General features: G+C 40.3%; 4 protein-coding genes across 16 annotated transcripts in view; 1 reads left to right on the plus strand and 3 right to left on the minus strand.

Moving 5' to 3' along the window:
- FAM149B1 (family with sequence similarity 149 member B1) overlaps nucleotides 1-8,315 on the plus strand; it is an 86,509-nt gene extending 78,194 nt beyond the window's left edge. For 4 of the 6 annotated variants that reach the window (XM_042908422.1, XM_042908423.1, XM_042908425.1 and 1 more), the window contains exons 10-15: nucleotides 2,209-2,433; nucleotides 3,182-3,244; nucleotides 3,732-3,855; nucleotides 4,102-4,227; nucleotides 6,776-6,851; nucleotides 7,951-8,315. In XM_042908422.1, the coding sequence (XP_042764356.1) occupies nucleotides 2,209-2,433; nucleotides 3,182-3,244; nucleotides 3,732-3,855; nucleotides 4,102-4,227; nucleotides 6,776-6,851; nucleotides 7,951-8,024 (688 nt within the window). In that variant the 3' untranslated portion in view covers nucleotides 8,025-8,315. Of the gene's footprint in view, nucleotides 1-2,208; nucleotides 2,434-3,181; nucleotides 3,245-3,731; nucleotides 3,856-4,101; nucleotides 4,228-6,775; nucleotides 6,971-7,950 lie in introns of those variants that run through there. The other 2 variants (XM_042908421.1, XM_042908426.1) reach the window with 2 other exon arrangements.
- A 1,461-nt stretch (nucleotides 8,316-9,776) lies between these two features.
- DNAJC9 (DnaJ heat shock protein family (Hsp40) member C9) lies at nucleotides 9,777-16,034 on the minus strand. Of its 3 annotated transcripts, XM_042908434.1 has the most exons (6): nucleotides 15,222-16,030; nucleotides 14,014-14,070; nucleotides 13,700-13,840; nucleotides 12,919-13,173; nucleotides 10,911-10,997; nucleotides 9,777-10,539 (listed from the first exon to the last, which is right to left on the minus strand). In XM_042908434.1, the coding sequence occupies exons 1-6, from the start codon at nucleotides 15,297-15,299 to the stop codon at nucleotides 10,420-10,422; spliced, it is 738 nt and encodes a 245-aa protein (XP_042764368.1). In that variant the 5' UTR covers nucleotides 15,300-16,030; the 3' UTR covers nucleotides 9,777-10,419. The 3 variants fall into 3 exon arrangements, with proteins under 3 accessions (XP_042764368.1, XP_042764369.1, XP_042764367.1); XM_042908435.1 differs by having other exon boundaries at nucleotides 12,919-13,080; nucleotides 14,014-16,034; XM_042908433.1 differs by having other exon boundaries at nucleotides 14,014-16,031.
- A 610-nt stretch (nucleotides 16,035-16,644) lies between these two features.
- MRPS16 (mitochondrial ribosomal protein S16) lies at nucleotides 16,645-18,033 on the minus strand. Its single transcript, XM_042908213.1, has 3 exons — nucleotides 17,825-18,033; nucleotides 17,095-17,355; nucleotides 16,645-16,894 (listed from the first exon to the last, which is right to left on the minus strand). The coding sequence occupies exons 1-3, from the start codon at nucleotides 17,835-17,837 to the stop codon at nucleotides 16,761-16,763; spliced, it is 408 nt and encodes a 135-aa protein (XP_042764147.1). The 5' UTR covers nucleotides 17,838-18,033; the 3' UTR covers nucleotides 16,645-16,760.
- Nucleotides 18,034-19,143: 1,110 nt separating this feature from the next.
- CFAP70 (cilia and flagella associated protein 70) overlaps nucleotides 19,144-21,540 on the minus strand; it is a 101,815-nt gene continuing 99,418 nt past the window's right edge. For all 6 annotated transcript variants that reach the window (XM_042907502.1, XM_042907503.1, XM_042907504.1 and 3 more), the window contains 2 exons: nucleotides 21,157-21,204; nucleotides 19,144-19,456 (listed from right to left, as the gene is read on the minus strand). In XM_042907502.1, the coding sequence (XP_042763436.1) occupies nucleotides 19,376-19,456; nucleotides 21,157-21,204 (129 nt within the window). In that variant the 3' untranslated portion in view covers nucleotides 19,144-19,375. The remainder of the gene's footprint in view (nucleotides 19,457-21,156; nucleotides 21,205-21,540) is intronic.

Here is a 21,540-nt window from a genome sequence, read left to right on the forward strand (position 1 = left end):
TGGAGCCTGCTTCAGATTCTGTGTCTCCCTCTCTCTCTGCCCCTCTCCTACTTGCACTCTATCGCTCCCAAAAATAATAAAACACATTAAAAAACTAAAAGAAAGGGGCGCCTGGGTGGCTCAGTCAGTTAAGCGTCCAACTTCAGCTCAGGTCACAATCTTGCGGTCTGTGAGTTCGAGCCCGGCGTCGGGCTCTGGGCTGATGGCTCAGAGCCTGGAGCCTGCTTCGGGTTCTGTGTCTCTCTCTCTCTCTATGCCCCTCCCCTGTTCATGCTCTGTCTCTCTCTGTCTCAAAAATAAATAAACGTTAAAAAAAAAAAAAAGCTAAAAAAAATAAGAATTATATATGTGTGTGTCTATATATACATGTGTGTGTGCATGTGTGTGTATGTGTGTGTGTGTGTGTGTGTGTGTGTTCAAGCATGAGCTACTAAAAGTCTGTACTCAAGTTGTAGCAAAAGATAAGAAAGGAATGGAATATTTTAGGAGCTACTGTAAAAGAAATCAGATTCTATAAAAATAGAAGAACCAAAGTCAACTCTGAGAAGGGAAACTTGTTTCAAGGGAAACTTGTTGTGGGATAAAGATGAATTTGGTTTGGGGTGTGTTGAGTTTATAATGCCAGGCCATCTCACTGGCAACATCAAAGAGGTCACCTTTGGAAGGTGATCTAGAAGTCACTTGGCTAGAGGTGATACTGAATCCAGAATTATAAATGAGTAGTCCAAAAGACAAAATAAAGATAAGCATAGAGCACTTAAGGCCTAAAGCTTCTGTAATGGAAAGGAGTTTGGGTGTGGAAAGGCTAATAAGTGAATGGTTAGGGAGGCAGGAAGACCAGCAAGATCTCTTGTGAGTAATGCTCAAGGTTTAGTCCATTCCTTGATGGGTATTTCCTCTTCACAGTCCTCCAAACACTGAGGTATAGTTTGCACAACAAGACATCAAAGGGCCTGAAAGTTTGAGAAACTTGTTGAAAGCCAAAAGAGCATGTGGTAGAGCTTAATTCTTTCACTTTCCCTCCATTTCCTTGTCCAAATGCTCTCCTAGGTGTCTTATAGCACAAATGTCTCTCCTATGTTTTAAAAAAACAAAATAAAAACCCCCAAATCTGTAGGGCAAAGTTTAAACTACTGAACTGTTTCGGCATGATATTTTACTTATCCGAGTACTTACAGAAAGTGTTATTTCAGTTGCTTATGCAAATAGAGATCTTCTGTAGTCCTAGTGCCCTGGGCAGCAGGAGGCTCTGGACCTTTTACCTGCTTCCAGCTTTCCAAGGAACCCAAACCCCTACCCCCGCAGGCTCCAACAAGCGTGGCATTTTTTTTTTTTTAATTTTTAAATTTATTTTGAGAGAGCAGAAGTGGGAGAGGAAGAGAGAGGGAGACACAGAATCCAAAGCAAGCTCCAGGCTCTGAGCTGTCAGCACAGAGCCCGATGCAGGGCTCGAACCACGAACTGAGAGATTATGACCTGAGCCAAGGTAGGACATTTAACGGCCTGAGCCACCTAGGCGCCCCACGAGCTCAGCATTTTAATCTTTGAGTGGGAGCCACACCGGTGCCACGTTGCTTCCAAGCAGCAATATTTGCCTTTCAACTAAGTCTTTCCTTTGGCACAAAGAATGCCTCAAATATGGTGGGGATCTCATTCCCTGAGGTAAACTTTCGGGAAGCACTCTAGTGTAGGTACTCCTCAGGCTGGCCTTCACTGTAACTGAAGAAGTCATGGTCTTGGCAGGTGAATAATGGATTTGCTTTCCCAAATCTCCATTCTATTAAATTACTTGTATGACTAAAATGATGTCCTTTTAAGAACACATTCTCAGAGTGCCTGGGTGGCTCAGTCGGTTAAGCATCCGACTCTTGGTTTTGGCTCAGGTCATGATCTCACGGTTCGTGAGTTCAAGCCCCACATCAGGCTCCGCACTGACAATGTGGAGCCAGCTTGGGATTCTCTCTCTCCTCCCCTCTGTCTACTCCTCCCCTGCTTGCTCTCTCTCAAAATAAATAAACTTAAAAAAAAAAAAACAAAAAAAAAAAACAGAACACATTCTTATGCCTGAACTAGATTATGTAGTTTGTATAAACTAGATTACTTTGCCTTTTTCTCCCTTGAATGTATTTTACACTCTAAGCTTTTGAGTCCTGTTTCTCTATACATAGCAATTCTGATTTCATTGTGGGTTTCTGATTTGGCCACTAGAGATCTTGATGACAAGCTACTTATGAGACCTGGATCCAGTACCATCCTTTCAACCCGAAATTGGCCGAATCGAGCCCTGGAGCTTAGTACATCAGCTCTGTCATACACAGTGCAGTCCGCCAGGAGACGCAATCCCCCACCACGTACGCTTCATCCCATCAGCACAAGCCATTCACGCGCTGGAACGCCAAGGCCTGTGGAAGAAATCCTCAGAGGATCCCGAGTGTAGGTTTCAAAGCAGAATTTTTGGAAACTGTGATAAAACTAATGAAGAATTTTATGAACAGAATTTAAATGTAGCATTTAAATATATGCTTAGAAATTAATCATTACATATTCTCATGATTGTTTAAATTCAATATAGAAAAGATGTGGTTACATTTGAATATAATACGGTTATTGGATCTTTCTGTTAGTCTAGCTTAAGATTTATATTTCTACAAATGAATGGCTAGAATACTTCAGTGACACTTATCTAAAGAATAAAACATATGTATCTTATTAAACATCTTCCTTAGTGGGTATATGTTCAGTGAAACTCATCCCAAAATAATAGATCCTCTGAATATTATTCTGTACCATTGGGATCTGCTTATTCTACTGACAATGATAACATTTTAACCTCAGATAAGTACTTGCCTACATGCCAGGAAAAATAAACCTTAGCACTTCTTAGGAAATAACACTAAACATATTCTCTTCCCTTTTCCTACCCTTACTTCACTTTGAGCCTCATAATGCAAAAAATATTTAGAAGCCAATTTTTTAAATAAAATTCTCTCATTAGTTGTTGATTCATAAAACATATTAGGATGTTTGATTCTAAGTCTATGATCAAGGGTATGAGGTAATATGGCTATAACTGTGTTTTGAATTCAGCTTCTAAATTAAGCATATGTCACTATGCTTCTCTCCCAACATGTCATTCGTGGACTTTGATTTTTCAATTTCTTGTTTTAATTTGTCCCCATAGATTCAGTAAGAGATGTCTATACCGACCACAAATCTTTCATGACACCAGGGTTCTTCTCACCTGGTGAGAACTATTTTATTATGTTGATGTTGATACTGATACAGCTATAGATTAAATTTATTGAGGATGAGTGTGGATAAGGGAGGACTACTGTTATTAGTGAAAAGGACAATCAAAAGGCCCAGAACTGTGGAGAATTCCATCAGATACGAAATTACAAATCCATAACAGGTTAACACCATGCAGTGTTAACACCAGACAGGGAAAATTTCACAAAGAGCTCAACTTATGCTGTGTGCCCAGGATAAAGTTTCAACAAAAATCAGAAAATACCAAGAAAAATACTATGAAAATACTATGAAAAAAAAAACCAAACTCTGATTTTCCAAAATCCTTTCACTGAGATTTCTTTACGTAAAAACATAAACAGCTTAAAGCATCTGTGCATGACATTAACTCATCTCCTTCATTTCTTTGGTTCTAATTAGTTCTCTTGTATTGTTGTAACTTTATGCTTTCCTATCTTGGTGTTTGCTGGTGGGATCTGCAGTCCAGGAGCGGCGGACTCACTCTCCTCTCCCTCACCAATGCCCCTGAGTCGAAACAATCTCCTGCCACCTATTGGCACAGCTGAAGTGGAACACTTAAGCACTGTGGGGTCACAAAGGCAAACGGTAGGTCTTTCTCCTATTGCCTTTTCCATGTGCTTATGAGACCTCAGGGCCAGCAATTGTGCAGGATCCATGTTCTGGTCTTGATTTATACTGCATTTTGTCAAAAGTACAAACTGAATCCTAATTTATGACAATGGAATTGGAGCTGCTTGGCCTGCAGTTATCATACCTACCTGGGGTGATGTAGGCCATGTACAGCTCTCACTATAAATTAACTGTTTCTTGTAATTTTTGTCTCCTCTGCAGAAAACCCATGGTGACTCCAATCGAGCTCGAAGTGCAGTGGTGGATGAGCCTAACCATCAGCAGCCCCAGGAGAGGCTCCTTTTACCTGACTTTTTCTCCAGGCCCAACACTACTCAGTCATTTTTGGTAAAGCGACATACTTCTATGGTCTTGACAGTTGGGGAAAGAAAATTAAAAAAACTAGTCTGGCAGACTTAAGATTTAATGTAGTAGCTTAATCAACTCCAAGAATAAAAGCTGAGGTTCTTAATAATAAAAATAGCATTAGTAGTACATTTTTTTGAAATTCTAACTGGTCTCTGCCACTTATTCAACTCATAAAAAGAATAAGTTAAAATGCCTTATACATGAGTCACAAATTCTAAACAATTTAAATTGTTAAATATTAAATATTTCTGAGAATAAACCAACAAAAAAAATGTTAAACTCCAGTGCATATCAGATCAGCATAACTCATTCTCTAACACTGCCCTTACAGAGTTACACCAGAACTGGTATCAGATTATGATGTGGACTGATGGATAGGTAACTCACCTAAAAAAAATAGAAGTCAACTCTTTGATGTTTGAGATGCTTACATTACCATTTAATGTGCATTTACTAGCCTTTTAAGCAAATAGGAAAACTGAGTTGGGAGTGGAGGCCATGCACTGACCTTGCCCAACTGTAGGCCAGGAGCTCAGCCCCACCTGATCTTTGTGGCAAGAGGGCATGAAGAGCCTCGGGAAGTGAATGGGGCCACACTCAGTGCCCAGGAGCCAGGGGCCTCACATCTTATACCAGTTTTCAGGACGGTGCTATTTGAAGCCCACTTATTCTAACTCATAAGCTTTGAACTGTATCAGCCTAAAGCAATATACAATCCTCCACTGAAAGAGTGGTGAGAACAATAAATTACTGGGATGTTGTATTAGTTTCCTAGGGCTACCGTAACAAATTACCATAGACTGGGTGGCTTAAAACAACAGAAATTTATTCTATCAGTTCCAGAGCCTAGAAGTTCAAAATCAAGGTGTCAGCAGAACAATGCTCCCACTACAGGATCTATGGATGAGGATCTTCTCATCTCTTCTTGGCTTCTGGTGGACTCTAGCAGTCCCTGGCCGTCCTTGCCTTGCAGCTGCATCACTCCAGTTTTCACCTATGCCTTCACACAGCCTTCCTCCCTGTGTCTTTGTCCAGATTTCCGTCTTATGAAGATACCAATCATTGAATTTATGGCTGACCCTAGTCCAATATGACCTCACCTTATCTTGATGACATCTGCAGAAATTCTATCTCCAAATAGTCCTATCCACAGGTTCCAAGTGGACATAAATTTTGGCAGCAGCTGCAGGAAGGGACACTTGAACTCAACAGACCTTAGGAGACTTTATTTAGGGGGAGATTCACCAAAACATGACCTAAAGGGAAATGTGAGCATTTCTGATTCTTACTCAATGTGAACTCTAGAAAAGTTTGAGAACCGCTATTAAATCTGTCCTCTCATAATTTGATTCAGGGCACTTGTTAAAGCAGTGTTCCATGATTATATTCTACAGCTAGATTCTCTATAAAACATTTATATATAATTTTCAGTTTCTTCTTTTTCTGATGTTTATAACAATAAAAGTAAGAATTTCTTACCTTAGCTGTGTCTTTCCCAGTTTGCTGTCATGCAAAGGGAGATCAGCTAGTTGCTCGATGTAACTGAGAGCATTATAACTGAGTCCCTGGCTTGGCACTTCCAGACTAGCACTCTGCTCCTACAGGTGAACAAACTATTTTTATGGACCATTTAGCTCACCACAAAAGTTAGTCTGCTTTTGTAAATAAAGTTATTACAGGAGAGCTACCATACTCATTCACTTATGTACCATCTATGACTGCTTTCCCACTCTAACAGCAGAGTTGAGCAGTTTCTAGCAGTACGTACCACAAAGCCTAAAATATCTACTTTCTGGCCCTCTGAAGAAAGGAAGTTTGGTGACCCCAGTAAAAAAAAAAAAATGGGGCTTCACCAAAAAAAGGTTCCTGAAATGTCTTGATTCCAGTGCTCTGACAGGGAACTGAGAGGGATGTTTTTTATTCCAGAAGCCCCAGCAGGATGGCATTGATAGGTTTTTTTGTTGTTGTTGTTGTTGTTGTTGTTTTTGATATTTACATTTCAGGGTTTTAATCATATCTTAAAAATTTTAAATTATCAGAGGTGATTTTGAAATGTTTGAACTTCATACTGAGAGTCACATTTCAAGTATGGAGATAAAGTCATGGGTGTTTTAATGTTGCTGAAAAGGCTCTGTTCTGTTGTTTTAAACTTTAGTCAGCAGGCAGTCTAAATTAGATAAAATTCCCTTGACAGCCATTATAAATACTGAGAAATATTAAACCATATGGATTACTTATAAGTGCTAAAATTATCTTAAAGGCATATTAATAAAATTTTAGAACTTAAGAAAATTTTAAAAGAAGAACTTAAAAATTCTTACAAGTTAACAAATGGCTTTGTAGGTCCCCGGCTTGGGATTCTTTACTTGAAATACAAGAGTGCACTCAACCAACTTGTCCCTCAGCTGGCAGACAATGCCATTTACATTGCTGTCTGATTTCAAGGTATTCCTTTGTAAACCTACTAACATACATCCTTTGGGGGAAGTCCCATTGTAAGAAGTGTCTCATCTTTTCTGTTTTGCAGCCAGATACACAATATCATTCGTGTGTTGCTGAGTATCCTCATCAGGCCCCACCTGGTAGGGGATCTGCAGTGACAGGTGGGACCATTGCTCTTATTTTACTATGTGGCTATGTTAAGACCCTGTCTTTGTCTGTTTTCTATGTTTATTTTCCCTTCCTCCAGATTTTATTATATTTTGTTTTCCAACATCTGTAAATCATCTCAAATTCCTTTGGAAATGGCATATAATAAAGATCAAGGAGACCTCTATTGCCCAGAGCCAAGTTCCAGATTCGTTTTCTCATATGTAAATTAACTTCTCACCACTCTGGCAAAATAGATAGTACTTTCTTTTCTTCAATCTAAAAAACTTAAGTGAAATAAGTCATTTTTATAACATTCAAACACTGCATGGGTTTTATTATATAGATCCATATTTCTGTAGAATAAACTTGTTATGGTCAGTTAACCTGCTAGGCCAAGGTAAGAAAAGAAATTTAAAAATGACAAGACATGCAGAGTCTTAGTCTATCCCATTAACTTTTATTTCTAAGTCATATTCTATAGACTGTATTTTCATAGGAAAGGAGAAATTTTAAGGATATCTTAACTTAAAAGTTATCTTCCTATAATGGTCTTCTCACCACATCAGGGTCATTCTCATTATGCTGTAGGTGAAATATGGAAGTACTAAGCAGTTGAAATGTTTCCTGTTAATAAGATTAAAAAATAATCTGCCTCAAATTATCTCTGTCATCCAAGTAAATTCTCTTGTTCAGTTCCTATTTGCATTTTTTGGCAGTCTCTGAATGCTTTCAGTGGATTCTTTTCTTGGATTAGTAGTCCTCAAAGAGACACAGTGCTGCCTCTGAGCTATAGTTACTCCATTTAGCCATGTTGATGGCCAGTTATAACATTTAGATAAGTGAAACAGACATATTAGTCTGTTTTACTTGGTGGGTTCTTCTCTAGAACTAGGTTTCATATCTTAATACAGACTTGTAGGTTTTACACGATAAAATAATGTAAATGTGGTTCTTACTGCCTTGGTAAATATATACTTTATTACTTAGTACCAGTCTCCAAATTTCAGTCCAACTGTAATTGGAGCAAAAAAGCCCTTAGATATAAATTTGAGATTACCAAATCTAAAATGTCTACTAATGTTACTTTATGATGTCATCTTTGTCTGACAGGTCCTCAGTTACATGGGTCTACAAAATCCCAAAACAGAGGTGGACCAGTCTCTAGAACCAAGCAGGGACCATAGGGCAAATAGAAGAACCTGCTTCAGGCTGCAGGGAACACGTGAGAGAATTTCATGAATCAGTGTCCAGTCATCTTGTGATGCAAAGCTTGTATACAAAAGAACTTAAAACCATCTTCATGAAGTGTTAATCTGGTGTAACCGACTGAGGAAAAAAAAAAGAATATCCGCCAAAGATTACATGGGTACTGTTTTTCCAGTTACCATCTTCTTTCAGCATTAAGTTAACCTACTCCACTGGACAGCAGAATTTGTATCCAAAAATGTAACAAATGAATAATTATCCCCAAATCACTGCTCATGTTGTCTGTTAATGATGATCAGTTCAATTATAGGATTCTGTAAGAGTCTATGAAGACTATACATACACAAAAAGCAGCAAATGATTGTTTGATAACATGAAGCTATATCACTGGCTTCAGAACACTTCCACTTGTATGAATTTCTGGAGAGCTGTACTCATTTTTAAGGCATTTTTAGGAGACAGTTCTGTCAAAACTCTGAGCTACTCATCAAACAGATGTTATTCCTAAAGCTTTCTCTTTAGATGTCCAATCTTCTAGGCAAAGAGGTATGGAAGGGGTGAGTAATAAAGACATAAATGTTGAACACTGGTTTAAAGTAACTTATTTAATAAGTCATAATGTATATATATTTTCAGACAGGACAGCTCAACCTCACAATGCCTACTTGATATCAGATTATGCTTCTTTTCTTCTTAAAGGACTCTAGTGGTTATATATATTTTTTTAAACTATTAAATTCACCTTATCAGATTTTCTTCTTAAGTTCTAAGTCAACTTGAAAATTTATAGAATCTGCTGGTAAGCCAGCAATGCCTTAAAATTTCAGAAACTCTGGTAATTGGTCTAGTATAAACATATCCTAAGAGCAGAAGTAGAGAACTTCAACATTCTTCTGATTTCACCATGGACTTTTTTTTGGAAGACATTCATAAATGCAGCATAATGCAGGTTTTAACTATGGCTTAAATTTATTTTATTTAAATTTCATTGAACTTTAATTTTGATGACCCTATAAGTTTTAAATCTTATTGTTAATCTTCAGAGTGGATAAATTCAAGTGACCATAAATAGGGGTATTTTTTTTATTATATCAAGGTGTACTAATGCTATCATATAAAGAAGACAGATGCTTTGAACAACCTGCCTTAAATTATATTTCCAACACAATTAAAGAGTATTTTTTAACCTGTGTGTAATCACAAACTGAAAGTGTTTCATGTGCTTACCTCAGTTATCATACATAAAGCTCAGTAACAGAAGGGCTGTGTTATGCATATGGTATTGGATACGTAAGTCTACAAATCAGAGATATTAAGTTAAACAATTGCTAAAAAAATTTCCATATATTCCAATGACTATATACCGGTCTGACTAAATTAGTAAAAACCTGTACTTTTCTCACAAATCAATACCATGAGTGCATAGTAACAAACCACGGGATCAAGATGGTCTGCCTTTCAAATGTAGAGAGTCAGAAGACACCTCTGAAGAAGTCACTTAGCCCAATTCCCTCACCTTTTATAGATGAGGAAACAAACAACCTAAGAACACTCAACAGTTACAGGTAGGACAACTTCTGTTTATGATACTTAAACCAGACTACCTACTATAAATAAGCTGACTAGGATTATTTTTCTTCCCTCTTCTCTACGCACCTTCCATAGTTTCTCTAGATCACAGATTTTTAAATGATCACATAGATCATTTAAAAGGCCCCACAACTTAATAGTCCTTTTTAACCTGTTTATTTCATCAGGTATTAAGTCTTACAAAGATGCCTGAGGTAATCTGAACATGTTTCTCCTACACTTCAAGCAGAGTACAAAAGCTGGTTGAGTAAAACAAAAAGGAAAGGGGATCTATTCAAGAATATTAAGCCCGAAAGTAAACTCGCAAATATGTGAAAGACAGATGTCCAGCAAGTGTTTTGAAGGCTTTCTAGCCAGGTAGAGTTACTGTTCTAATAAACACACACATCACTTCGAATACTCTGCAGCTGTGTGCACACTCTTGTGTGCCAAAATGACAACTGCTAAAGGCTATATGGGACAGACCCACATTCCAGATAAGAGTTTCTTGCACAGAAGACCCATAGAAGCAAGTGCTGTCAGGAATACACCACTCACCCCCATTCCCTCAAAAATCACCACTAAACTCCTTCATACAGGACCTCAAAGAATGTCAGGGGATTTCTAGGGTTCCTAAAATCAGGTTGAGAGATTCTGCGTGGTTTACAGAATTGATCTGAATAATCTAGGCTGGAAGGACAATTTTTCTCAAGGGCAGGGTTGACTTTTGTCTTCAAATCTTGACTGTACCTTGCCTGTAAGGGCACCAATTAACACTTAAAGACTTTTGAAGAGAAAATTCCATTATTTCTTTTCTTTCTTGAGAGGCGTTTTTTTCCCTCCTCGTTTAGAAGGTTTGCAGTACTTTGCTTCCATCTGAGCCAGAAAAGTGTCCATTTCCTTTTGCCGATCCTTTTGTCTGCTCTGTTTAAGAAGTTAAAACACAAGCTTTCAAAACACAAGGCTATCCAGAGACAAAAGTACTCAGTGGTTGCCAAGGGCTGGTGGAAGGGAGAATGGGTGAATGACTGCTAATGAGCAAGGGATTTCTTTTTAAGGCGATGAGAATGTTCTGGAATTAGTGCTGACAGTTATACAACTTGATGAATATACTAAAAGCCACTGCATTGTGCACTTTAAAAAAATGAAAACATGGTATGCATGATATGCAAATTATGTCTTAAAAGAAAACAAAATATCCACAACATCATATATACACTATAATGAAAATATTAGCAGAAGGAATCAGAACACGAAAGTGGTGACAACCTTTAAAGACAACCTGTCAAGTTTACCTGAATGACTGCTTTCAAATTATCTACTCCTTCATCAAGGCCCAACTCCTTCCTGCTCATTTCTGCTTCTTTAGCCTCTTCCTGAGCCTAAAACAGAAACTCACATGAGACTCCATGGAAACTTAGCATATACTAAAAACATACCCTCTTTCCCAACACCAAATCTATTAATAACCTTTCAATTTGAGGATTATACAGGTTAAAAGGACACAATTACATAAATATGTCATTCATTAAAAGACAAAACAGCTGACAGCATGCAGTAGATCCTCTGATTCCAATAAGCATTTCTGAGTTTCCCTCATTTCTACTAGCTAGGGGTAGCAAGTAGTTTGGTATTCATAAGCCACAAGGTGGTAAGAATGAAAACAAAACACTAGAACTAGGAAAGGTCATTTAACCAAGGATGCCCTCAAAAATGTTGTCAAGATACAGGCATCTCAGATTCCTCTCCTCTGGAAACCCACTTTTTACATGTGACTTGTGGCAGCCTTGAGAGTAACCCTGGCTTAAAATTCCCAAGTAGTCAGAACAAATACTAACAAACTCAGTTTTAACCTTTCTTTACCTGATTTCAAAGCCACCTTCTGCCAAATTTTCCTAGGGCACTGATTCCAAAATACAACAAGAATATCTTGAGAAAGGTTAATGAGTTTGTTCTTTATTTCAGGGCAACAACTAACACTATAATAGGTCCCAAACCCCGGCAAATTTTCTAAGTAACAATGAACACCATTAATACTGGGAATGATGATACATTAGGATTTTGTTATTCCAATAAAAAGAGTTTCCATGCTCTACTTTCAGTCCTTGTATTCTATTTCTGTCTTTTAATACTGTGTACCCACTCCCCAGGTTTGGTGGAGTCTCTCTCAAAACTATACCATCCCCCATCCCCCAATTCTAGGGAAGTTTCTCAAGCCAATATCCTATTACTGGATACAGCTGTGCTCAATTTCACCAGAGAAAATTATTACCAACTTAAACGGTCAACTTGAGCCTAAACAGATATAGCCTATGAGCCCAAATGATTAATACTATTACTTTTTAAAGTAGGCTCCATGCCAAACATGAGGCTTAAACTCATGACCCTGAGATTAAGAGTAGCATGCTCTACTGACTAAGCAAGCCAGGCACCCCCAAAATGATAACCTTGATACACATTCCACCTTGCTCAACAAATATGTACACACACACACACACACACACACGAGCTCACCCCTGGTATGTATCTTGTATCAAAGCTGCAGACCTACTTCCACCTCCAAATCTTACACTGTCTACTTTCCACAGAGCTCCCATTAGGAAATCCAGGTTGAGGCAATGGTTACTACCCCAGAAGACCAGACACACAGATGTTTGCTACCTTGAATCCACTCCCTCCCAGAATCTCAGCTGTTCCTAAATTACCTTCCCCTGCCATCAACCCTCCCTTTACCAATGCCACAGTATAGTAAGGTACAGAGGCCACAATCCTGGGTTCCCCACAATAGTGTTTCTCTCAAAGTGTGTTTGGGAATACAGTTGCATCAAAATAAACTGAATCGTTTGTATAGAAATATATATTCTAGGCCTAACTCAAGAATCAGTCTGGGCAAGGGCAAAAGAAAATCTGTATTAACAAGACACAGTGCCCCCCCTCCCCAAAAGTTTCTGTCATCCTCTCCCCATCCCTTAACTGAGTGAGAACCACCATCTAACCTATGTATCTAGACTCCATTAATTTATCTCTTGAGGAATAAAGAATATTTGTGTTAAGATGATATTAGTTTAAAAGAAAAGATATTAGTTAAACCATACACATAGTAAAATCCTGTTGACCACAACATACTAGGGAAAAAAAGTTTCTCTTGATGAGCTGGCATGCTCATTTCATTAGACAACCACTATTTAATAAGTTAACCCTGATTCGCATTTCAGTAATCTATATATTTGTTATTGTAAATACTCTCATATTCTCTTCGGAAGCAATCAGGATATAAATAATAAATTGCGTTCAAAATCTTACCCTCCTTTTTCTTGCATTCATCTTTTGCTTCGATTCTTTGACAAAGGCATTATAGGATGGGATCTCGCCAGCATCAATGGCTTGCTGAATAATGTTCCTTATCCTGGGTTCCTCTGTGTACTGCACACACAGCACAGACTCCATGATCTGATCCATGTCACCCTTGAAATCCAAATAGGCCTGTTTAATATCTGCCAGCTCTTCTTCAGAACCTTTGTATGTCTTTTCAAAAGCTTGAATGTCTTCTAGAGATATCTGAACAGAGACATATACTTTAGCTTTAACTGACAATTTTATTTTAAATAAATAAAAAGCATACTAGTAAAACTAGATTTAGGTGTTGAAATATTTCCCCCCAAGTACAACAGTTGCTTGAGTTGAAATTGTTGCAAGGAACCACGTTTTCTATGCCAAAGCTTTTCCAGAGTTCTCCCTGCTCCACCTTCACAACTACTAAATTACAGACCAGGAAATTTTAAGTGAAGTCTCCCGGGAAAACAAGAGACTTACATGTGGATATGTACAATGAAGCACTATCTCGTAAATATTAAACTACCTTTTTCACTACAATCGCTCCACATCAACAGTAAAGGCTCATTTAAATAGATTTATTCTTTGTATCTCCTGAGGAATGCTTGCTTGTATGTGTGTATATATCTGTATTTTGAGATGAAACAAATTCCTCATTCCTATACAACACAAAATGCAATGCCTTAAAGGCATTCAATAAACGTTTGTTGAATGAATGAACAGTCACAGAGAAATCTCCAGAGTCCTCTACCTTTTTAAAAAGTAATCTCCAATACGTCTCCCAGTCCCGATCTTGGTTGAGCACATCAGAATCTTCGTCCACTGTTCCCTGCTCATTGTACAGTGCTCTCTGCTCTTTGTCGCTCAGAACAGAATAGACTTTCCCGAGGATCTGTGGGGAAAGAGCATCCAAAAGTCACCCTCTGCATTCCTCACTGAAACCGCGCTTAAGAACTAAAGATTAGAAAAAGCCAGATCCGGCTGGGCGCACTCCGCTGGGGCGGGGCCAGTCGGCCAAAAGACCAAGAGAAACCCAGGAGGCCAGTGGAGCGGGGACTCACGTACCTGGAAACGGCGGGTGGCGTCTTCTTTGTCGTCCTCGCCGACCCGGTCCGGGTGCACCTGCAGAGACACCTTGTGGTAGCCGCGCCGGACCTCGCTGTCCGAGGCCTCGCGCCGCACGCCCAGCACTCGATAAAGGTCGGCAGTACCGAACACTTCCTCGCACAGCTCCAGCAGCCCCATGGCCAGTAAGGGCAGGGAGCGAGCTGCAAACTCCGCAAAAACTGCCGGTTCCGGCCACACTGCCTAGCGCTCCGAACTGCCTCCTTTTCCCGCGCAAAAATACCCAGGGCGACTGCGTCACAAGAAGCGCCGGAGGGGTGTGGCCAGGACGCCGCACTTTACGGCGGCTGCAACACGAGGGCGTGGCCAGTCTAGAGGGAGCTGCTGTGGGAACCTCCTTCCGCGTGGCTAGCCTTTACCGCCCAGTGCCAGGATGCCCTCCTCCCCTTACTCAGGAAATCTGGCGCCTATCTTCTCCCCAGTGTCCCAACGCATAAGCTTATTTAATATATGGCAGGTCCATACTACTCGAATCTATATATTGCTGTTTTGTTTGCCTTTTTAATGTAAAAAAACTGCATTAGCATTGACATTTGGCAATTTGACATGGTTCAACGATCCAGATAGGAGTACACAGAACGCGCAGACCCAATAATTTTGCAACCTACAGGCTGGGACTGCTGGGTAAGGGCTTTCCCTTGATTCCTGCAAGAAAAAAAACCCTAAACCAAAAGCACAAAATACCGGTCTTTTAACTCTAACGTTTATTACAGAATCATTCCCATTTACCTTTCACTTTGGTGAAGGTAACGTGACCCAAACCCTCACCTTAGTAAAAATAAAGATGCTGAAGAAAAAGCTTTTTTTTTTTTTTTTTTTTTTAATGCTTTCTAAAGTGCAAAGCTGGGTTTGAGCATGTTGAATTTGATGCAATCAACTAGAAGATGGTAAGAAACTGTGTCAGGAGATCCAAAACAAGGCTAGAGCTTGAGATAACCTTGGAAATCAGGGACAGGATGAGCTCACACAGGAAGTGTGTGTATACAGATCTTAGGCAAAGGATAAACCAAAGCACAAAGTGAATACTTGAGTTGGCAGAAACTCAGTAGCTCAAAATAATACCTTAGCTTAACTCATTTCCCAGCAGTTCCCCTTGCTGGTCAATACTTTTCAGAATCATTCTCCTCTGATCTACAATTACAGTTTACCCAAAGATCTTGAACTCTCCAAAGTGGATTATTATCTTTAACTTCCAGAGTTCCCATGGTTTTCATAGCATTTCTCATTCCCAGATTCCAGATCAAATCCAGGTAGTCAGTTCTTCTTGACCTTCTCTGCCTTCAAAGTTCCCTCAAAGCAAGGGAGGCCAACCAGTGACACCCCTGGGACAGACTTGATGATGCCATAATGAGATGGCTGGTAACTGTCCTCAGAATACAAAACCCAGAGAATAAAATAAATTGGTACATTGATAGCCCTTTAGTATCTCCTCTATAAATCTCCCCACCCTGGTCTCATGCCAGAATTTGAAATCTGTACTATTCAGGGTGTGCGCTAAAATTCTCCAATCCGTGTCCATGGTTGTCCTGCAAAATGGTGGACCAGATAATGTGACATCTTGGGTTTTGGGCACAGCCCATCATTTATATTGCCAAATTCATGATACCTAAACCTCATCCTATCACTGGCTTTTTCAGTGGACTTTTGAAAAGCCCCTCATCTTTGCTCATCTCACACCCACCCTGCTCCAGACACTCTAATATGCTGTAAAGGGCTCTCCAGGTATGCATAGTGGGCTCTGAATCCTAGCTCTGCCCAAATGAAAATAGGTGGCCTTGGTCAAATTTCCACCTCTGAACCTCAGCCTCCCATCAATAAAACAGAGACAATCCTACTCACTTTCATGATACCTAATAATCCTCACAAATAACCCTACTTGTAAAGAGCTGAGAATGTACATAGGTACTTTTCAATATTACCTTTCTTCCATTTTCTTATTCTTAAAATAGGCTCTTACAGCCTAAAAGCTCATTAAAAACTCTACCTTTGTAGGGCGGCTGGGTGGCTCAGTCGGTTAAACGTCCGACTTCAGCTCAGGTCATGATCTCATAGTTCTTGAGTTCGAGCCCTGCGTCAGGCTGTGTGCTGAGAGCTCGGAGCCTGGAGCCTGCTTCGGATTCTGTGTCTTCCTCTCTCTCTGCCCCTCCCCAACTCATGCTCTATCTCTCTCAACAATAAATAAACACTACAAAATTAAAAAAAAATCTGCCTTTGTAAATTTGAGATTATGTGTCAAACAAGACAATATAAATTTATAATTACAAAAAAATAATAATAAGCAAAGTAACTGTGTCTTTGAGCTAGTGGGATGACCATAAGTGATTAAGGAAGGAATTGCTCTGATGGACCATGGACAGGCTGGCTGGGGGCTGTCAAACAGGGGTCTTGGAAGGCAACAGATTGTAAAGTTGCCCAAGAGATCCAGGGCCCAACCCAAGTCCAACACACCCCATAGTCATGGTCTTTCTCCCAGACGAAGGCTGAAAAATCGAATTAGTACCTAGACCCAGCTTTATGTCAGAAAGAACAAATCTCTCCCTGAGCCCTGCTCAGGCCAGGCCAGAACATGGGTGACTTAGAAAACTCCATTTATTGACCTCCAAATCTAATAAAACTAAGTGCTCTGCACAGGTGTTTTAAGAGAACTTTGACCCTATTCCCAATGCTCTGCTCAAGCTCAGCTGAAGTCAGCTCGTTTTTGTTTCTGTAGCTTCTGTGTCTGTTTTCTGAGATGCTAAGAGGACTTCACGTGCCCGTTTCCTTCGCAGCCTCTCAGCATTTGTGATCATCATGGGATGCAGAGGGAAGAAGCCAGAGAGACCTACAAGCAACAGGATTTTCACTCATTATAACATGGAAAAAGGAGTCTCCACATTCAAAATGACAATTAGAACACAACTTCAGCTCTCACTCCAGTCCTGATCAGCCTGAGGTAATGAAAGTCATTCTTGAACTACTATCATCCTGAAACTGACTTCAATTTAAAATCCCCTCAATGAAGTAAGTCTAGAGCTAAGTTACCCAGAAGCTTCTCCACAGGCTTAGAGAGGTGAGCCCCACAGCCGATCCAATGCCGGATCCGGTCCAGGTTGAGAGCAACGATTTTCTCTCCATGACTGTTGGGCAATGGATCATAGGAGCCTAGCTGCTCCACGAAACGGCCATCCCTAGGGCACTTGTTGTGAGCAGCCACAATGCGGTAGAAAGGCCGGTTGGTACAGCCACTCAAGGCAAGGCGGATGGTTAAGTGGCCTCCATGGTAGGCCTTGCAGAGGACAGTAGCTATAGAGAAATAAACGGTTAAGACACAAGAACTGAGTACACAAAATGGACAAAATGAGTTAGATAAACAAGCCCCTTCTTCAACTGTGGTATCTTTACATCCAATCAATTATTGTCAATCTGGTTTAAATATTATATTCTTTGTGAAACTCCTCTCGTGCTCTTCAACGAGAAGTGACTACCTCCTCATCCCTCAATCCACTCAACACCAGCCTGCCATTTAATAGCTCTGCAACCACAACGGAGCCTCAGCTACCTCATCTATAAACAGAATGCCATTTGTTTCATAGGTTTTCAGCAAAGATTAAGGAAGAAAAAACTGAGGAGAGAGCTAAACGTAAGGCTGTTTCAGGTTGGGGTGGCCTCCAACTCGCCCTGGAGAAAGCTGTTTCATTCATCTGGTCCCATACGCCACCACCCCCCCCCACCCCCCCATACGCCGACGAGCTCCGCCCGGAAGCTCACTCACTGATCTGGACCATGGTGCAGCCGCCGTGCGCCGCGACTTAGGGCGCCAGGTGCCGCGCCTCGCAGCGCCCCGCTGTGCGCACTGATCAGCGCTACGGCTTTGGAGGGGCGAAGGACGAACACCGAAGTCCACACTGCCGAACCTGGGGCGTGACCTGTCCGTGACCCAAGCCCTAGCGCCCTGGTGGCGGAAGCAGAGTCCACTCGCCCCGCCTCTTCCGCTTTTCGCTCCTACCCTTCCCATAAGGCAACGTTGCGAACCCTAATGTACCTTAAACTGCTGCAAAAAAGGCGCGTTGCATTTGCGTGTAGCGGGGGTGGTAGTGCGAGCCGAGCTGAGTGGGCGCTCTCGGTCTTCATTGGACAGTGGGTTCCTGCTAGAGTGAGGAATATTGGGAGAATCCAGGGGAGCGGCCAGGAGAATTGCTAAAGTGCTCTTAAATCCATCCTTCCAGGGAACGTGTTTTGGGCACCTGTTTAGAGCCTAAGCCACTGCTGAGAAGGCCTAGCTGAAAGGGCGCTGTCCCTGCCCCTAGGAAGCTCATAGTCACGTGGGGGAGACGTAGAACCCCACACCAGAGTGGCTAAAGGTGGTCAGTATACAGTCCTGGGGCAGCGGAGGAGAAGGCAAACCCGATACTTCCTTGGTGCCTCAGGAAGACTTCATAAAGGAAGTAGCGTTAGAGTCGAGGCTGTAGAAGAACAATAAATGAATGTGGAGTTTATTTTATTCTTCTATGTTTATTAATATGCCTTTCACTTTCCCTCCTATTCCTCCACCTCCCTCCTCTGCACCTTCTTTAAAAAAAATAAGAAAAAGGAGTCTTTATTTCTGGTTTTGCTATGCAGTGATCTAGAAGAAAAGGAGTGAAGGATGGTTCCTTTGTCATCTCTAGCCCTAGAATAATGGCCTCAGTTGTGAGTTTTCCATCCATTATAGAGTAATGGACTCTCCTTGGAGCCCTTGTGATTTAGATCCATGAAGATACCTGGGATTAGAGGTAATGAGCAAAGACCTCTCTGTTCAGTTCTGTTCACCATTGAATCCAAAGGGTCTGGTCACAACTAATGTGTTTGTCCTAATACAGTGACCTAGCATAGCATTCTTACTTTAGGCCCACTTTAGAAATTGATACCTTAATTCTCAAGTTCCAGGAAGTGAACCAGGCCAGAGACTTTAGCAGTTGACGTCCTAAAGGAGTGATCTGATAAGCTTTTACCAGAAACCTTAATAACGAACCCACTATACCTTAATTATAGAAATAATTATGTTCTTACATATACTTCAGTATACCTTAATTAACTCCAGAACCACACTGATGAATTTTTAATCTCTTCCATTTTTTATTGTCATCTAGTTTACAGTAGTCATTTGTAAAACATCCCAGGAAGGGCTATCCAGTAAGATAGCCCATGGAAATAAATGAACGAGTTTCTGTTCATGGTGTTGTCCATTCCCGGGCCTCATGTGATGAAATATCCAGGGTTTAATTTCTCTGGGAAGGAAAGAAGTTCAGAGTCCCATACAGAATAGTCTTCAGATGGAAGGATGTCAGAAAGATGGATTTCCAAAGCCAACTGCCTCCTGTACCGTGTGGATCTCTGCAAGTAGAGTCTCATCTTTCAATTTCAGCTGCATAAGAAGATGGAAGGGGAGGAGACATGTCATACCTGATATATCTTTGTGGAAACCCCTCATTTACAGGGCCACAGTTAAAGAATATAGTTCCTTGGCATGAAATTGGCTCTTCCCATATTCCCTATTTCATGGTAGCTCCATTAAAAGACCTCAGAACATTGTGCTTACATGGACACATTCACTTTATGAAAATTCAAGTAGTATAAACATTTGCAATTTGTGTATTTTTTTGTAAAATAACTTTAATAAAGTTTACTTTTAAAAGAGTTCACATCATCACCCAATCTATCTTGACTATAATATTCCAATTTGGCAAGTGACAGGAATCAAAGATACTAGATTTAATTTTAGACTCTAGATGTGTAGTAGAGATGTCTAGTGGCCACTAAATACCCACTCTCCTTTCTTACTAACAAAATCTTCACTTCTTTTCAGGGCAGGAATGCAGCTAGCTAAAAATCTCCATTCCCTTCTTCCCTTAGATCTAGGGGTAGTCTTACGACGAATTGTGGCTAATGAAATGTCAGCTAAAGTCACTGCTGCTTTTTCCCCCCCAAAAGTAGATACTTTCTCTGGAAATGATTTTCTTTACCATCAAATTCTATGTACTTGTGAAACATCTTTATTTTTTTAATCTGAGTGTAGTTGAGGTACAATGTTACATTAGTTTCAGGTGTAGAACACAGTGATTCTACAAGTCTATACATTACACTAATAAGTATAGCTAATAAGTATAGCCACCATCTGTCCCACACACTATTACAATACCATTGACCATATTCCCTATGCTATATCTTTTATCCCCATAAAGTCATTGCTTCGTAATGAAGGTGAAATAGCCAGCATGTTTTCTTTGTTCTTTCCTCCCTTTTGTTCTTTATTGTGCCTGAAACATGTATGTGGTGGCCTGAGCTACAGTGGCTGCCTTGCAACAATGAAGGATGGGAACTGCATGCTGTGACTGAAGCAAAGAGATAGAGTTTAGGTCTTTGATGACATTGTGGAGCTGGGATCCCAGCCCTGGGCTTTTCATTAGATAAGAAAAATAAAACTCCCAATTTTTTTAAGCCACTATCTTTCAAGTCAAATTATCTGTAATTCATAATTAATAGAATACAATGGAGGTTGGCAAACTACTGCTCATGAGCCAAATCCGGCTGGCTGCCTGTGTTTGTAAGTAAAACTTTTATCTGAAACACAACCATGCTCATTTGTTAATGTATTGTCTATGGCTCCTTTTGCACTACAAGGGAAGAGTAGTAGATGCAATAGAGACAGTTTGGCCCACAAAGCCTAAAATATAAATAATCTTGCCCTTTACAGAAAGTGTGCTGATCTGTGGACTAGACCAACACCTTGGGTCTACACACGAGGAAAATGAGGCCCAGAGAGGTTAACACAGTAAAGTTAATGGCAAAACTAGGACCATAACTCAGGTCTCCTGACTCCCAGGCCATCTGTCTTTCCATTAAACCAAATTCTATAAAGAGGTAGAAAAAAGATCCCCCATAGTAATATATGGGTTATTCCAATATATGGGTTATTCCAAACCCAGCAGCAAACGGCAAAGATAGTAAGAAGAGCCTCTAGAAAAATATTCACATCATGAAATGTTGTAAAGTCTTGAATTAAGGCAGCATCTTCCTCCCAGTTTTCCAACCTCAGTACAAGCAGCAGAGGCACCTGCATCATACCTTCATTGTGTACTTGTAGGCCTGCTCAGCTTCCAGTTCCCGTCCAGCCTGAAAAAGAGAGCAGCAGCTGGTGATGATGACATATCATAAACATTACGGTAAGAAAGTACAGTGCCACAAACATTTCTACCAAAACATAGGATTACCCTCTGGATTCAAAGGGGGAACAAAAATGAAAGGTGATATCAAAAAGCAGATATCCTTGTATATATATGTGTTGCAAATGTATACACACATGCACGCGCGTGCACACACACACACACACACACACACACACGAGATATATGAATATTCTTTCTTCATTTTAAAAATCTTAAAGATAACTTGGCCTCTCATTTTTTTCCCCCTGAAAACACCATGAGTCATTTGTTTCTCTCAGGATTG

The sequence above is a fragment of the Panthera leo genome, chromosome D2, assembly GCF_018350215.1.
Source record: "Panthera leo isolate Ple1 chromosome D2, P.leo_Ple1_pat1.1, whole genome shotgun sequence".
In the NCBI taxonomy this organism is placed as follows: domain Eukaryota; kingdom Metazoa; phylum Chordata; class Mammalia; order Carnivora; family Felidae; genus Panthera; species Panthera leo.

Coding starts and splice junctions, on each gene's coding strand:
- MRPS16 (XM_042908213.1), bottom strand. Junction 16,895..17,094: donor GCCTGTGGAGAAGCTTCTGG/GTAACTTAGCTC, acceptor TGTTGCTTGTAG/GTCTCTCTGGCTTCTTCCCT.
- DNAJC9 (XM_042908433.1), bottom strand. CDS start 14,193: ATGGGGCTGCTGGAGCTGTGCGAGGAAGTGTTCGGTACTGCCGACCTT. Junction 13,174..13,699: donor GGAGATTACTTTTTAAAAAG/GTAGAGGACTCT, acceptor GTCTCTGTTCAG/ATATCTCTAGAAGACATTCA. Junction 10,998..12,918: donor TGAATGCAAGAAAAAGGAGG/GTAAGATTTTGA, acceptor TTTCTGTTTTAG/GCTCAGGAAGAGGCTAAAGA.